This window comes from Aotus nancymaae, unplaced genomic scaffold (assembly GCF_030222135.1).
Source record: "Aotus nancymaae isolate 86718 unplaced genomic scaffold, 86718_ANA_hifiasm-v0.15.2.pri h1tg000081l, whole genome shotgun sequence".
Taxonomy (NCBI): Eukaryota; Metazoa; Chordata; class Mammalia; order Primates; family Aotidae; genus Aotus; species Aotus nancymaae.
This window is the reverse complement of record NW_026988496.1, coordinates 3,372,681-3,388,548: the sequence shown is the minus strand read 5'-3', so window position 1 is coordinate 3,388,548 and position 15,868 is coordinate 3,372,681. Positions and strand designations below refer to the sequence as shown.

Here is a 15,868-nt window from a genome sequence, read left to right as displayed (position 1 = left end):
ACACTCTACAAATGAGCCTGAAAGCCAGAAAAACTCCAGAAAGACAAGGCCTTACTGGGAGAGTCCAAAAGCAAGTTCAGACTTCAGAGAACAAAGAGGAAGCCTGTTATCTGACATGTCAGAGTCCGAGATGCCATCCACTCTGGAGACCACATATCTGATAGAATAAACAAACCCAGATATGAATTTAGACCAACCAGTGAAGGTGCTGAGCATCCCTGAGGAATATCCTGGAGAAGCCTCACTATTTTTCCTCCTATGCTTCCATACCCATATGTCAGGGTCAGACCAACTCCAAGCGGTCTCCTGGCTTCCTTCCTGCAGGCCTAGAGACTTCCATCCTTAAAGCTGCCATTAACATTCTATCCCTTTGGGTGGGTCACGTCTTTCCTTTGGATTGGCTTAAGAGTGAGAAAATGTTTCCCTGGCCCTCCCCAAAAGATAAGTTTAAAGACAATCTTTGGGTAAAGGGCTCTACTGGCCATGATGAAGGCAAAACAGGACAGAAGTAACAAAAGCAAAATATTGCACATACAAGGTTTGGTGAATTGTTACAGTGGAATTAATGTAAAGTGACAAAGGCTCCATCTTCCAAAGTTCCCAGATGGTTGGAGGTTGGGCTCAATCACCTGATTCCCTTCTACGATGGCCACTGGAAGGTGCTAGGCTTTCTTCCCTGCACTCCTTGGAGGGAGATCATCTCCCTCTAATCCTCCCCACCCACATTTCTCCCAACACATACCTGAAGCAGGGGCATGCAGGCCCCTTTTCTCTGTCTGAGAAATCTGTATTTCAGAGGATTTTCACCCAGGGGGATGAGGAGGAGCACCCAACCCACAAGCCTTTGCTATACATAGAAATCTTCCCCTCTGGGAGTTTCCTTCCAGCAGATAACCAGACTTAATAACCTGCTAGTGAATGTGTCTCAAGCAGCAGAACAGAATAGAAAGACACCATGAGAGAAGAAAAGGGAGGGTTTATTCTCTCCAACAAAGAACAGTTCAGGGAGGACTAATATGTACTGAGGACCATATATGACAGTTTAGGGTCATCAAGACATTTTATCTGCACAACAACCTTATGAAGTAACTATTTTTTCCTTTTCTTTTTTTAACTGATAGGAAAACTGGCTCTGATTCATTGTGCTCAGAAGTGCTAGGCTGGGATGCAAACCCAGGCCTGCCCTATTCCAAAGTCAATGCTGTTTCCAAATACCAAAGTGCTGCTTTCTGAAGAGGGTGGGAGCTAATTGAGGCAACTGTGAGATCACTGGACCATGACCCAAGCCACAGGAGGAGAACCACAGACCCTCCAGCCACAAAGCTAAAATGTTTTGGCTTTGTGAAGGGCACATGCAAGAGTATTGCCCTCCCTGCAACACAGAGGCAGTATAGGAGCAGGTTGTTGGAGATGCCCCCAAGTCCTGGCAACCCAGGTTTTCCTTGGGCCCCAACTCCCAGGTCACACATGGGTCAGTGTCCAACTGCTCAGCCCAGATTTACTGCCTCAAGACCTCTACTCAGCTCCCTTCTATACTCAGTTCTACTGATGGCAGGAGATGAGGTGGACAGTGACTTCACACTGAGTTGTGAAGGATGGAGCTCCTTCCTTACCTCCTGGCCCTACCTTTCACCACTTTCAGGAGGGAGTGGCCTCTAGTATGATGAGGCAGGAAGCTACAGAGAGGAGCTTTCTGCCCTTGACAAGCAATCTGTACCAGATCCCAGACCAGGAGGCTTTTGGCCAAGGCCTTGCCCTGCCTGGGAAGTAGACTCCAGAGAGGATCTGAAGAGCAGTGCTAGAGGGGTTCCATCTGCCCACTACCAGATGGAAAATCTACCTCTATCTTGACAGTTAGGTCTCATGTTCACTCATTAAAAAGTACTCAGTGAAGAAAGAAGCTGATTCATTTGAAAGGAGAAACTCATAGCACTGAAGAGAGAATCTCCATGGAGGAAGCAGCTCTAGTCCTCCCCCAGCTCTAGCCCTTTAAATTTCTCTTTTCTCCTTAGGGCCCTAGGTCTCCCTCTGATCTCACCGTTGTCACTTCCTTGGTAAAACAGAACCTGGGGGCTCCCAGATTGAAGCAACGAAGATCATGGGGAGGAGGCATGCAGGAGAGAAGCTCTCATTCCCAGTACCCCCACAGTGAGCTCCATGGTAGGACTCGGTCTCTTTGTTTTTGCCCCTGCTGCCACACACTACATGCCCCAGGGATGTGTCAATCTCTTTTTTAAGACTCTGGCCTGAAAGAGGCCCAAAGCCCATCTTTGGCTTTCCCTGGGCATAGTAGAGGGAGCAGGAAGCAACTGCACAAAGAACTTTCTGAAGCAGGCTGGGAGAAAGAGAGGGCCATGCCAGAAACCCAAACAGTCCAGCTTTCACAGCACGTGTCTCAGAGTGCTGTGAATACATCTATTCCTACTGTAAATATGTGGTGGGCTCATACAATAAATCCTAGGAAGCACCACAGCCAAGTTTTCTCTGAGACTCACGCACTCTGTGTGTACTATGTTCAGGCTCCAAAGCAGCAGAAGGCTGACTCCTTCCCTCTCTGTTCCTGGCCTGTGCTCACAGGGCAGGCACCTCTTACCTCCAAACTCAGGGAGCCAGTGTTTGGTGTCTGGGTTCCCTCCCTGGCCAGTATTATAGAAACCTGAGTCACAATCTTCTTAAAGTCTTCCTCAGCTCTGGTTCCCTCTCTGAGGAATATATTTCTTTTCCAGGTGATCCTTAGAACTCGTTGTTGATTGATACCATTTATTATCTGGCAGTTCAAGTGAGTGCCAACCCCCTACATCGAGGGCTTTGGCTATGACCTTTACAGGCCCCACAGTCTGACAACACTGTAGTCCTATGAGACCCTTAACATCCAAGTATCAAGAGTTACGCACACATGTACAACAAGGGGCTGATTTAATCAGAGTTGGCATCTTAATTCTCTGTACTATGAAGTGTGGGGACTTGGGTTCAGCCCAAAACAATAACCTTTATTAAAAACTCTTTGGATATACCTGAACCACTGGACTTTCATCCTTGCTATGAGAGGTATAAGGAAATAGCTTTCAATTTAAGCAGAAAAAAATGAAAATTGGAAACAAGATTTCCAGTGAATCTTGAAACTGAGAGAGCTTTGAAAATTGAAGACCCTCTACTTATGGCAATCTTTAACATAGAAAAAAATGGTCCTCTAAAGTATGAACTAGAAGAGAAGCTTCTGTGGGAAGGAAAGAAATGAATGAGGTGATTTCAGTGGGACTAAAATCCTAAAGTGCTTTTCTCCATGGTTTTTCCATCCTAAAGGGTGTCAATTCCCTTTGCTCAAGCTGCCCTCTCTATGCATCTAACCCTAGAATCATAAAACGCTGGATGGCAAAAGCTTTAGAGGCCATCTTGTGGCTCTATCATCATAGCAGTCATTCAACTTCTCCTTAGGTATCTGCTTGAAGATGCCTTCATTGACAGGAATTAATTATCTCTGAAGGCAGACATGAGAGAATAACCTTCCGTTTCCACATGTTGTGGTTCATGTTTGGTATTAAAACACAGTCATGCTAGCAGATTCATTAGGGTAAAGCCATACTCCTCTAATGGAATTGGGATGGTCTCACTTTCTCACTTGAAGTGCCAATTAATTAAGTCAATAAATATTGAGCATCTATGTGCTAGGCATCGTGCTTGCAGCTAGAGGAACAAGGAGGAACAAAAATAGACATGGTTCCTGTTCTGATGGATTTTGGAGTGTATTGGGAGAAACAGTGATTAACCAAGGAATCACACAAATAAGGATGTAAATGCAACTAAGATAAGTGCTATGAAGAAAGAAAGATAGTTTTACAAGGGATCTAACAAGGCAACCTGACCTATCCTGCAAGAACTAGTCAAGGAAACCTTCCCTGAGGAAGTGATTCTGGAACTAGAATCTGAGTATTACGTAGGATTAGCCAGGCAAAGTGGCTAGAGGTAGGGAGTGAAGAGAGTGTTTCAGGAAAAGAAACAGCACGTGCAAAGGCCCTGTGGCCCAAAAGGCATGGCATTTGGAATTGAAAGGTGGCCAGTGTGGGTCAGGCATGGTGGCTTACATCTGTAATTCCAGAACTTTGGGAGGCCTAGGCAGGAGGATCACTTGAGGCCACTCTCAGGTATTCTGTTAGAGCAACACAAAATGGACTAAGACATAAGATTATTGGCTAAGAATGAAAGAGTGGACACAGGGGTTGGAGGTTTAAGAATGGAGAAGACTTGAAATAGTCACCCTGGAGAATGAAAAGTACTAAAGAAATTTAGTACCTGCTTGGACTGTGAGGCAATGTTGAAGGCTTGACTGAGATTGGTGATTGATAGTGGAGCAGGTCCAGTGTGTGACAATGGAGGTAGATGGCTGAGGTAGAGTGGAAGAGATGGGGCAATTTAGGAACCAGGAGGCTCAGATGATGGCTGAGTCTTAATTTGTATACCAAAGTCTGCTAGGATGATAGCAGGCCTTACCATCAGGGGTGGGGAAGCCATTAAAACAGAAACCAAATCCTTCATTTGGTTTCAGTAGCTGCAGAGTCTGTACACTCTAAGCTCTGGAGCAGTGGTGAGCCTATAGGTGGCCATCTCTGGACCTTTGTGGCCTAGAGTGGGATGGATCCTAGGGTGAGGCCACTCTGTCAACTTAGAGATAAAGTCAGATTCCTCATATTAGAAAGTAAAAGTGAAAGGGCCCAAGGTTGGTTAAAATGTGAACATTTACTTCTCTTGGTTTTGACTGAGAAGGTATTAAAATATCTAGGAAGAATCTCCTGGGTTGTAAGTCCATGTCTCAGTCCCATCTATCCCGGTTCACCCACAGCTGCCACACAATCAAGAAGATGAAAATGTTACCTGGTGTTTGAATCTTGGCAATTATCCAGAATCACTAAGTTTATTCTGAGAAGCGATAAAGTGGTTGTGAACTCCGGAACAAGACTGCATGTATTCAAATTCTGCCTTTGCCACTTGCCAACTGCATGACCTTAGACAAGTGACTTAACCGGTCTGTGCCTCAGTTTCTAGAAAATAGAAATGGTAGCTGTACCTCACATAATCGTTGTCATTGAGGGTCAAGTGTCTTAAAATATGTAAATGCTTACAACAGTACCTGGTGCATGTTTAGCACTATATAACTGTTTATTTTTATTGCTATTGACTCTCTCTCCCATCCTCCCACTCAATCACTTGATTCTACCCTGCTTGCTGGAATCTCCCTGACTCTGAACCCTAACCTGAAAAACTACTTTGGATCCTTCCCCTATGCAGGTTCTTTCCCGGGTCTGTTTACTTCTAGACCAAATAAGCTTGGGGCCTTCAAATGTTCCTCGTATGATGTGACCACTAGTGCACCAGCCCAGCGACTCACCTTTGGACATCTTGCACCTTGTCATTGTATCCTAGCTTAAATGGGTTGTCTAGAATGGAGTACAGTGTTCCAGGTAGGATATGATAAGTGTAGGGAAGGGCAGAACTATCTCTTCGCTTGTTCTGGTTCTCTACTTCTATTAATGCAGCCTAAAATCTAATTACCTCTTTTGGCAGCACCATCACTCTGTTGGCTCACATTGACTTTACAATCAAATTAAGGTCTTTTTCACATGTGCTGCTGTTAAACCAGGCAGGGCTCTTCTATCCTGTGCTAGAGGAATAAACCCAGCTGTGGTTGCCAGGAGAAAGTCAAGTCTAGTAGTCAGAAGCCCAGTATCTTGGGGCTGTAGTTCGGGCAAGCAATTGGTGGTTAGGGTCCATGGTAGATACTATTCATTGCCTGCCTAATAATTAGTTTTCTCTTCTTCCTTACTTATATAACCCCAATTTTGTTCAGGAAAGCAGTGTGCCCAGCTAAAAGTACTGGATTTCCCAGCTTCCTTTGCAACTAGGAATGTCCATATGGCATGGTTCTAGTCAAAGATGTAGGTGAATATCACTGGAGAGGGTGTTCCATTTGGAATAAAAATGCAAAGCCCCTCTAGAAGATGTCTTTAGCCTTCTTTGTCTTTGTCTTTAGCCTTCTTGCCCCCTAGCTCTTTCCCTTCTTCTTCTCTAGAATAGAGACTTCAGGCTGAGAGCTGCAGCAGCTATGTTGTGACCATGAGGCAAAAAGCAAGTGGATGAAAGCCTACCTTAAGACAGTGGAGATGAAAATCCAGGGTCTATCTGTGCCATCTATCAAGGAAATTTTTGTTGAATGAGACAAATAAGCCTCTATCTGTTTAAGCCACTGTTGTAGAGTTGTCTGGTATTTGCAGCCAAAAATATTCCTAATTAACATAGTAACCCCACATAACAGAAAAACTGGGAGTCCAAATGGAGGACAAACATGACCACAGGAATCCAGAAGGAGAGGATATGTAGAAATACAAGTGGGCAGTTGGGATTAGAGGAATCTGTCAGTGGGCCACCAGGCCTCTCAGTCACTGGGTTAGGGCTTAGGGTCAGGACTTCCTTCCTGGATGGTGGACTAAAAGAGCATGACTGGGTCTAGGCCTTGATAGGGCACTGGTAGAGGCAGTCAGGGTTTCTGAATCAGGGGCTCAGATACAGGACATAAGAGAGATGGTTAGGGATCATAAGTGGGGAATGAGGAATATTCTCAATGGAAACTTGAGATTGGACTCAGATCAGTGGTGAAGGGTTGACTTGATGCTGAGTTTCAGTGTGCATACCAGAGTTACTTCAATACTTCCTGTCTTAGGACAGGGATAGCCTGCAAGTAGGAGAGAAATTGCTCCAACTATGAAGGGAGGAGGGGCCAGAGGGTGGGATCCAGGCAGAGCCTGACAAGCATCAGCTCAAGCTGTGCTTTAGCCATCCTGACACTCTTCTTACAGATTCACCCTTAATTACATGCCCTTCTTTCCATCTTTTTTTCCCCATGACCTTTTAAGATCTGAGCTTAACAGAAAGCTCCTGATCCACATTGGCTCCTTTAAACAGCTCCCACTTTGTCTTCTTCCTAATTGTCAGCATTTCACTGCAAGAAACCATCCCCTTTTCCCTCTCCTTCAAGTTATCTTCCCCGCTGCCTGGTTTGAGGGCACTCTATTGCTCTTCTTGTGCAGTCTGGGCCCCCTCAGGAGTAACCCGCCTCTATCCCCTGGCTTTAGCCTCCACTAACCCGGGAGCAGGTGGAAAGAAAGGGCTGAGAAGGACTAGCCAGGGCCCACCAGCTCTGGAGGTGGGGCGGAGGGAGCAGCTGGCCACTCTAGTCCTCCTCCCCACCTTGGCTAGTCTGCTCTAGGGGCCGATTAGAGGCCATTGCCTTCCCTTCCCCCATCCCAATTTCTTGGGTCATCTAGAATGAGAGAATGAGAGCCTCCTCCGACTGTTAGTGTGTTAGCACTTCTCCTTTGTGTGCAGCGGGTACTGTGTGGGTAAGTTATTGTTATATTGTGCTCCTGTGATAAATGGATCTTTGCGAGACACTTTTCGCCCTGTGTATGCTTGAGGAGAGGGAGGGAGTCTTGCCTGAGTGACTTCTCACAGAAAGCTCCAGAGGTGCTCAGAGCTGATAGCCTAGACCTGGCAGTCTGCTCTTTCATTGGCACTCAAGGGTGTCAATCAGTGTGGCCCTGCCAATCACCTCCGAACTAGGTATCCGTAAGCGATTAGCTTTCTTTGTTAAACAGAACACCGAACCCTCCAAGGACTAAACAAAGAATGGCTCAGGAAAGACAGTTCCTAGGTGGGCAGGGACAGTCATGCCAGTGTCACTAACTGGAACTCTTTGGTTTCATCCTCCTTCTGGCCCTGCCTCTTAGGTCCTTTCAATTCTACTTATTTCATTTCCCTTCCATGTGCATTTCTTTTCTCTGTCTCCACTGCTGCTGCGTTTGTTCAGCCCTCAACACCTCTCACCTGGACTACTAACCAGTCTCCCAACTAGTCTCCCTGCCTGCCATCTCACTCTCTCCAATCCAGTCTCCATGCTGCAGGCAAATTAGTCTTCTAAAAATACAAGTCTGATCGTGTCACCTCCTGCTGAAAACGTTTCAGCCTCTTTTATGGCTCCTAGTACCCTTGGGATAAAGTCCAAACTACTTAGCATGGCACCCAGGGCCCTTCATGATTTGGATTCTGCCAAATCCTGAACCTCATTTTGGCAGTGCTCCCACTTCACACCTAGGCATGATGAACCACTTTGCAGGTTTCTGAACATACCATTCCTAGCTTTGCTTCTGGGCCTTTACACAAACATTCCCACAGCCTGGGACATCCTTCACATGCCACTTTCCTTGCTACCCGTCTAGCCAGTCCCTACTCATTCCTTAAGGCTTCCACTAAACTCCCTCAGCCCAAGACATGTATTTTACTCATATCTATATTGCTGATGCCTAATACAGCATCTAGAATGTAATAGATCCTCAATAGATGTTTGACAAAGGAATGAATCAATGAATGAATGACTCAACTCCAGTGGCTGTGTGCAAAATCATCTCTGAAGGAATCTGGCAAAGTTGACTGGACCCTCCCTCTACGGGAGGGACACCTACCATCCTTACTGCACTAGGTTGCAATTTCTTCTTTAACATGTGTGCCTCTCTAATCCAATTGTGAGTATCTCAAGGGCAGGGCTGTCTGACTCACCTCAGTATCCTACTTAGCCCCTAGCACAGTGCTTGAAACATAATGAATAAATAGGCCTGACAGTTTTGTCCTTTGTCTCATTTCCTGCTACTCTCTTCCCCACAAATTCTCACCATCAAAATAGCCAAACTGCCACACTTACGGCTTCACAAACATACAAGGCTGCTCCCTACCTCTGAAACTTTTCATCTGCATTCCTTTTATTTGGAATGCCCTTCCCAACCACCGACCCAAATCCTGCTACTTTAGAAACTAGCTCCAATTGTCCGTCTTCCAGAAACCTTTTATGTACCCACCCCAGCCCACCTCTGAGTAGTGCTAACAATGCCCACCCATCTCATTTAACCCTTGGCATCACTTCGTGTTACTCAGGGGAAAACTAAGACTCAGAAAAGTAAAAGACGCTCTCAAGGGCACACAGCATTTCAGCAGTTGAGTTATTACCAAAGCTCTGGTTCATGAATCCTCCCACTAGCCAATATACATGTCTCATGTCCTTATATAGACTATAATTTCCTTTAAGGCAGGAATACCTTGGCTCTTTCATCTTTCCAGGGCCTTACTGGAGTATTAAGAGGACTCTAGAGTCAGACTGAGTTTCCTTCTTAGGTGCTCCAGTTACCTTAGGCAACTTAACCACACTAAACCTCAGCTTCTTTGTGTGTAAATGAAGATAACAGTAGTACCTATCTCATAAAACTGTTGCGAAGATTGGATGACAAATGCATGCAAAATGTATAGAGCAGTACCTAGCACATAATACGAGCTCAATTAAGGCTATTTTCTTTATTGTTATTATTCTTAATATTAACAAATCCTTGCCAGCAACGGTTGACAAAAAATTACAATGTGAGAATTACTGGGAGTGAGGAAAACAAGTAGAACACAGCGCCAGTGGGGTCCAAACAAGGTTAGTGGCCTGGTAGGACGTTTGTACATTCGAGTTCCTAGTGCCATGTGACTCTATGAGGGCCCCAAGCACATGGTTCCATCCCGGCGGCGCAGCTTCCCTAACTCTCCGTCACCTATCCTCAGCAGCCTGTAGGGGGAGCCAAAAAGCTAGGACGGGGGCTGATGCTGGGGCGGGGTGGGGGTGGAGGCTGCTGGAAATATTTCTAAGGGCAAACACCGACACCCCACCACTACTATCTTAGCCCACTGCCTTGCCCACTCTTGGACGCTCTCCAAACTCAGTCCTCTTCAGCAGCTAAGCTGGGAGCTGTCCTTCAGCACCAAGGGCCGACTTGTCCTCGTGCCGGACCGTGAGGGCGACGATGGAGTTAGGGACACCGGACTGGTCCGATCCGCAGCCAGCTCGAACGTCTCCCAGTCACGGGGACGGCGGAGGCGACCCAGAGAAGCAGCGAGCAGCTACGAAATGCCTCCTGCCCCCTGCCTCCAAGAATCACCCTCAGAAGTCCCTAGCCCTCGGGGGAATGAGGGATGGCCTTGGGGAGGAAGGTGGGCGCCCGGGTTAGTGGGGGAGGGGGAGCGCCGGGGCCTGGGACCTAGCGTGTGGCGTGTGCACGCGGGCAGCGGGCGGATGAACGGAGGCGCTGAAGTGAATGGAGTTGGGGGTGGACTGGAAACATCCCCAAACAGCACCGGCTGCGGCCAGCGGGGGCTGGGGCTGGGTGGGGTGGGGGGGGGGGGAAGTCCTGAGGCGCAGGCGCAGTCGGGGCCCCAGTCCCGCTCCCTCCTCCTCTCCGTGCCTCTTTCTCCGCCCCGCTCCCCCCCCAAACACACTTGCACACGGGCTCTCAAGGTGTTCTCCGCACAGCGGAAGATGGCGACAGACTGAGGGGGCATGGCCAGCGGGAGTCAAGGGGCCGTGCCGCTAGGCTGTCGCCACAGCGGTGCGAACGAGAGGCGGAAGCTAGAGGCGCACTAAGTAAAGCCCGGTGTCCGCGTCCGGCGCCTGTGGCGCTGCCGGGAGCCAGGTGGCCCGCCCGAGCCGGAACTCCAGGAGCAGCGGGTGCTGAGCCAGAGCGGAGCCAGCCCAGGACTGGCCCCGGCGAACACCCGGAGCGCCAGCGAAGACCGAAGGGCCCGGCAGCGGACCGGCCGGCCGGCCTAAGAGGGTGCGAGCGAGGCAGGGAACTGCGAGGAGCGGGCAGCGGGCGGACGGGCGGGAGCGGAGCGGCGCGGGGCGAAGGGAGCGGAGCGGAGCGGAGCGCGGCGGCGGGGCCCGCGCGGCGGCGCTGAGGGGTGCAGAGCTGCGCCGAACCGAGACGGCCGGTTTGGAGTGCGAGCTCGGCGGCTGCCGGCGCGGAGTGAAGTGGCGCGAAGCGGAGGGCAGCTGAGGGGCCCGACACTATGAGGAGTGCGGCGCCGCCGCCGCAGCCGCCACCGCCCCAGTGCCCCGCACCGCCCCCCGCCGGGACGCCGGGCAGCGCCTAGCCGGCCGGGCGGCGGCGCCGGGGCTGAGAGCGAAGGAGCGCGGGAGCGGCGTGGAGACGGCACGAGAGCGCCCCGCGACTCCGGCCTGAGCGGGGTCCCCGGCCGGCCGGCCTGCTTGCCTTACCATGCAGCCCCCGAGGTAAAGCCCGGACGGCGCCGAGGAGCGCGGAGCGGCGCGCAGCCCTCCCCCCCGAGACGGCCGTCCGGCCTCGCGCCTGCCTACTCCCTCCAGCCCGGACCCCCCTGAAATATGTTCAGGGGCGCTTGGATGTGGCCCGGGAAAGACGCCGCCGCGCTGACTATCTGCTGCTGCTGCTGCTGCTGGGCTCCCAGGCCGAGTGACAAACCTTGCGCCGACTCCGAGCGGGCGCAGCGATGGCGACTGTCCCTGGCGTCCCTGCTCTTCTTCACCGTGCTGCTCGCTGACCATCTGTGGCTGTGCGCGGGGGCCCGGCCCCGGGCCAGGGAGCTGAGCAGTGCCATGCGGCCACCCTGGGGGACCGGCCGGGAGCGGCAGCGGGTGCCTCCTCGCGCGATGCTGCCGCTGCCACCGCCGCCGCCCGGCGAGCCCAGCGCGCCCCCGGGCACCTGCGGCCCCAGATACAGCAACCTGACCAAAGCCGCCCCCGCCATCGGCTCCCGGCCGGTCTGCGGCGGCATCCCAGAGTCCACGGGGCTGGACGCAGCATGCACCAAATTGCAATCTTTGCAGAGACTTTTCGAACCCACGACCCCGGCCCCCCCTCTTCGGCCCCCTGACTCCCCTTCCCGTGCCCCGGCCGAGTTCCCCTCCGCCAAAAAAAACTTGCTCAAAGGCCACTTTCGGAACTTCACTCTCTCCTTTTGCGACACCTACACGGTCTGGGACTTGCTGCTGGGCATGGACCGCCCTGACAGCCTGGACTGTAGCCTGGATACCCTGCTGGGGGACCTGCTGGCCGTGGTGGCCAGCCCGGGCTCCGGGACCTGGGAGGCGTGTAGCAACTGTATCGAGGCGTATCAGCGGCTGGACCGACATGCTCAGGAAAAATATGATGAGTTCGACCTCGTGCTGCATAAATACTTACAGGCGGAAGAGTACTCAATCCGGTCCTGCACGAAAGGCTGTAAGGTAAGGACTGGTGTCCGCAGCCACCACGGCTGCCTGGGCAGCGGCAGCGGCGACAGTGGGACTGGGAGAAAAAAGGAAGTCTACCTTTCCACCCACACCACCACTCCCACCGTGCCCAGTGCAGCACCACCAGTACCACCCTGGGACCCTCCCTAGTGAAGGGGCCTCAGGAATTCAGGTCAAGTAACCACCTGGCCAGCTTTCATTAATTCCGGATTTGGGCACCTTAGGCCTGGGGCTTCCCGGCATTCCGCCCCCTCATGAGGGGGGAGGGGCCACGGGCCCTGGGCTGACAATGGGATGGCAGGAGGGATTGTGCTCTTCCAACCTCCATCCTTAGCCAGCCATGCCCGCCTCCTTTCCGAGGCTGGAATTGAAAGTCCTGGGACTGGCTGGTGCAGGAGGAAGGCCGAAGATGGGAGGAAGAATATTTGGCAACCAAACCCTCACCCTTTGGCTTCTGCCAGTGGGTGAGAGGAGGAGCACTCCCAGTGGTAGGACACACCACACTCTTGACCTTATGTGACCTGAGGTAGCTGGCCAGAGCTGAGGCAGGTGGAGCCCAGGAGGTGCCTGTCTTCTCCCAAGGAAGGCACCTGCAGGCTCTTCTCCCCTGATAAAGGAAGGAGCTGGGAACAGGGAACAGCGACTGGTGGGAAGGCCACTGAAGGTTGGTGCATTCTCATTCAAAACTCCAGTGCCTTCCCAGCACCCGAGGATGACAGTGGAGGGAAAACTGCCTTTCTGGCTGCTGGGGATAGGCATCTAGAGGAGAGATGAGGCAGCTGCAGAACGGGCCTGCCTAGGGAAGAGCTGAGTGTTGGGAAACTTCTTGACCCTCAGCGGGCTTGTTCTGGACAGTTAGGTAGGTGAGGGATGCAAACATTTGGGACCTGATGCTACTGCTCTGCTCGCCCAGCCTGGCCAGGTGACCAGCCTATGGGAGGAAAGAGAACAGCAAGGTCAAAGGGTCAAATGACAAAGAGACTGGGAGGGGTAGTGGCCTCACATACTGGAGCTGGGGCCAAGAGCTGGAGAGTGAGACAGTTGCTTTCTAGCCTAGCTCATCTCCCTCCAAGACTTTGGGGAGGGGCAGAAAGTGCCCTTTTCTATCTAGCATGGCCCTTGTGGACTTCTGCAGGGCTTCTATGCTTTTGGCAGGTTCCATAGGGATTAGGGGCAGAGGGTTGGGGAGGAAAGGGGTAGTTCCTCGCTCCTGACTTCACTTTCTCCTTCTCCTTTTTCCTGCTCTCGTAACCTAGCAGTCTCTCTCCCGCCTCCCTCAGCCTCAGCTGACTCACTGCCTCACTCGCACTACCAAATGAGATATTCCATTTCTTAAAGGTGTACAGACAGATAGACACGCACACACTGCCATACAACATCACCACCACCCCAGGCAAAGTCACACAGACATGCAGAGAGGTCGTCACACCCACAAACAGTGTGATAGAAGCAGATGCCATATCACACACACGCACATCTCCCCATAGTGTCAGAGACGTAGGCAGAAGTACTGTCACATGAAGAAGGACACGTTTTGTCATATAGCGATAGAGACACATACCCTCTATGTCAGCCACGGACACATACACTCAGTGGGAGCAGAGAGACAAGGTCCACAGGCAGATGGAATCAAGGATGTCTGTCTTTTGTGGCGCTCCCTTCGATCCCATGGCCATGTTTTGTTTTGTTTTTCCCTCAATTGCCAGTATGAGTGAGAGGCACACCACAACTTCCCCATGGGCTTTTCTCCGTGTTGTAGTTGACTCCAATTTCTGTCTGGACCTGAAATAAATATAAATCTCTCATGTTGATTGTTTTTACGAAGAAGTGTGACATAGGAGAAAGACATCTGATCTCTCTGATTTGGGAGGCCTTATCACCTCTATCTCTTGTTAGTGGTGTGACCTTGGGCAAGTCACTTCACCTCTGCAAGCTTTCATTTCCTCATTTGTAAAACAGGGATCATCATCCTTGCTCTGCCCACATCCTGGGTCTTTTGTGGGAAGATAGTGCTGATAGCATTCTGTAATGAGAATATAACATCTGACATTAACGTAATGCTTAGGGTTTTCTGCCCCTCTCATATATGTTATGAGATCAAGGAGGTTGCTGATATTGGCACCATTACACCCATTTTACAGATGAGGAAACTCGGGTGCAAGGAATTAAATGGGTTGCCCTGAGGTCACTCAGCTAATGAGTAGGAGTGCCAGGACTCCAGCCCACGTGTTTTGGTGCCAAGCTCATGCTTTTGTCATGGCCTTCCATCAAGTTCCTGATGGCCCTCCCTCCTTTCCTTTGTCTTCTTGTCGGTCTCTCGCCAGCAAACCAGCAAACTCCGCCTGCTCTCTTGCTGCCTGCCGTGCTTGCAGAAGGGCAGTGCCAGGTCCACAGCTCTCTTCTGGCCTTTCCCACCCCTCTTCCAATGCTCTTTCCCTCAACTAAGGCCAGACCCACCTGGCTCTTGAATCCAGCTGTATCATGAGCCCTAAGGGAAAAGACAGCCCTGCTACCCTCCTTCCTGTAGGCTCCTCTCTCCTCAGTCCCTCACCCCACCTCCCTGGCAGGCCTTCCTTGACTTTCCCCAAGCCCGTTCTTGGGCTTCAAACCCTCCTGTCCAGTCCCTATCCCAAATGGGATCCCTGGGAGATGATGCCCCACCCTCAGAGCTTCTTCCAAGTATAGAACCCACAGCCCCAGGTCAGGATGAAGAGGCTTTCTTTACTTCTGGAAACCAAGCTGGGAGCCTCTGTTCCAGAGCCAGGTAACCCCCTGTCCCCAGGGCTCTGTCCTGAGTGCATCAGTTAGCTCGTCGCTGGGTGGCCCCAGAAACTCTGTTCTCTGTCTTTGCAATATCTGCCCCTGCTTCAGGCCACACAGGGCCCCACGAATCATACCTGTCCTCGCTGCTGCCTGTGACACCTCCCAATTTAGTACCAGCTGCAACATTTTCTTAATGTGTGACTGACTTCCTCTCGCACAGCAGGGCAATGTTAACTTAGGCAGGCCGATGCCCTTCCCTGCCCTGGCCTCTCCCAACTCCTGAGGTCGTGCCTCACCTCTCTCTTATCTTCCTGTGCATACCCCAAGCCCTATTTTCCCCAACCCCCACCCCACTCTCTTGGCCCTAACTAGGGTTACTGGACAACCACCTCACTCCTTTATGGCTCTCCATCCTCCCAGTTCTGCCACGCTCCTGCCTTTCTGATTGCCTCTTCCCCCACCCCTGTCTCTTTCCTGCTCTCTCTTCAGAACATTCAGAATGGGAGTAGTGATGGAGATGGGGGCAAAATCCTGGCTTCTTCTCTCATAGCTGTTGATCTAAGAGGGAATAGAGGCCCAAGGGAGGGACAGTTCTTAGCTCTCTCACCAGCCATAGGTTTACATTAGTAAAGGTGAGTGCCAGGGAAGGACGTGATAGTTCTACTGTATTTCAGACTGACCCAAACCCACCTGGCAGAGAGTATATTTGGTTTTGGGTCTCACACTGGGCTGAGAAGGAGGCAGGAACCTATGTTCTTCTGGAGAGAGTTGAAGGAGCTGTTTCACCTAGAGAAGAGGAGACTTGGACAGATATGCTGTCTGACTTCACACCTCAGAAGAATTGACATGGTATAAAAGAAGAAGCATGACCTGCCTGGCTCCAAAGGGCTTTTGTAGTTAGAAAGTCCTAGGTTCAAACCTAGCTCCTTTATTTATTACCTGTGTAACCTTGAGCTAAGGACCTCAACTCTCTGAGCCTCACCT

General features: G+C 51.0%; 1 protein-coding gene across 1 annotated transcript in view; it reads left to right on the top strand.

Moving 5' to 3' along the window:
* The first annotated feature begins 10,287 nt into the window (after positions 1–10,287).
* NALF2 (NALCN channel auxiliary factor 2) overlaps positions 10,288–15,868 on the top strand; it is a 28,584-nt gene continuing 23,003 nt past the window's right edge. The window contains exon 1 of the mRNA XM_012460825.2: positions 10,288–12,115. Within this exon, the coding sequence (XP_012316248.1) occupies positions 11,255–12,115 (861 nt within the window). The 5' untranslated portion in view covers positions 10,288–11,254. The remainder of the gene's footprint in view (positions 12,116–15,868) is intronic.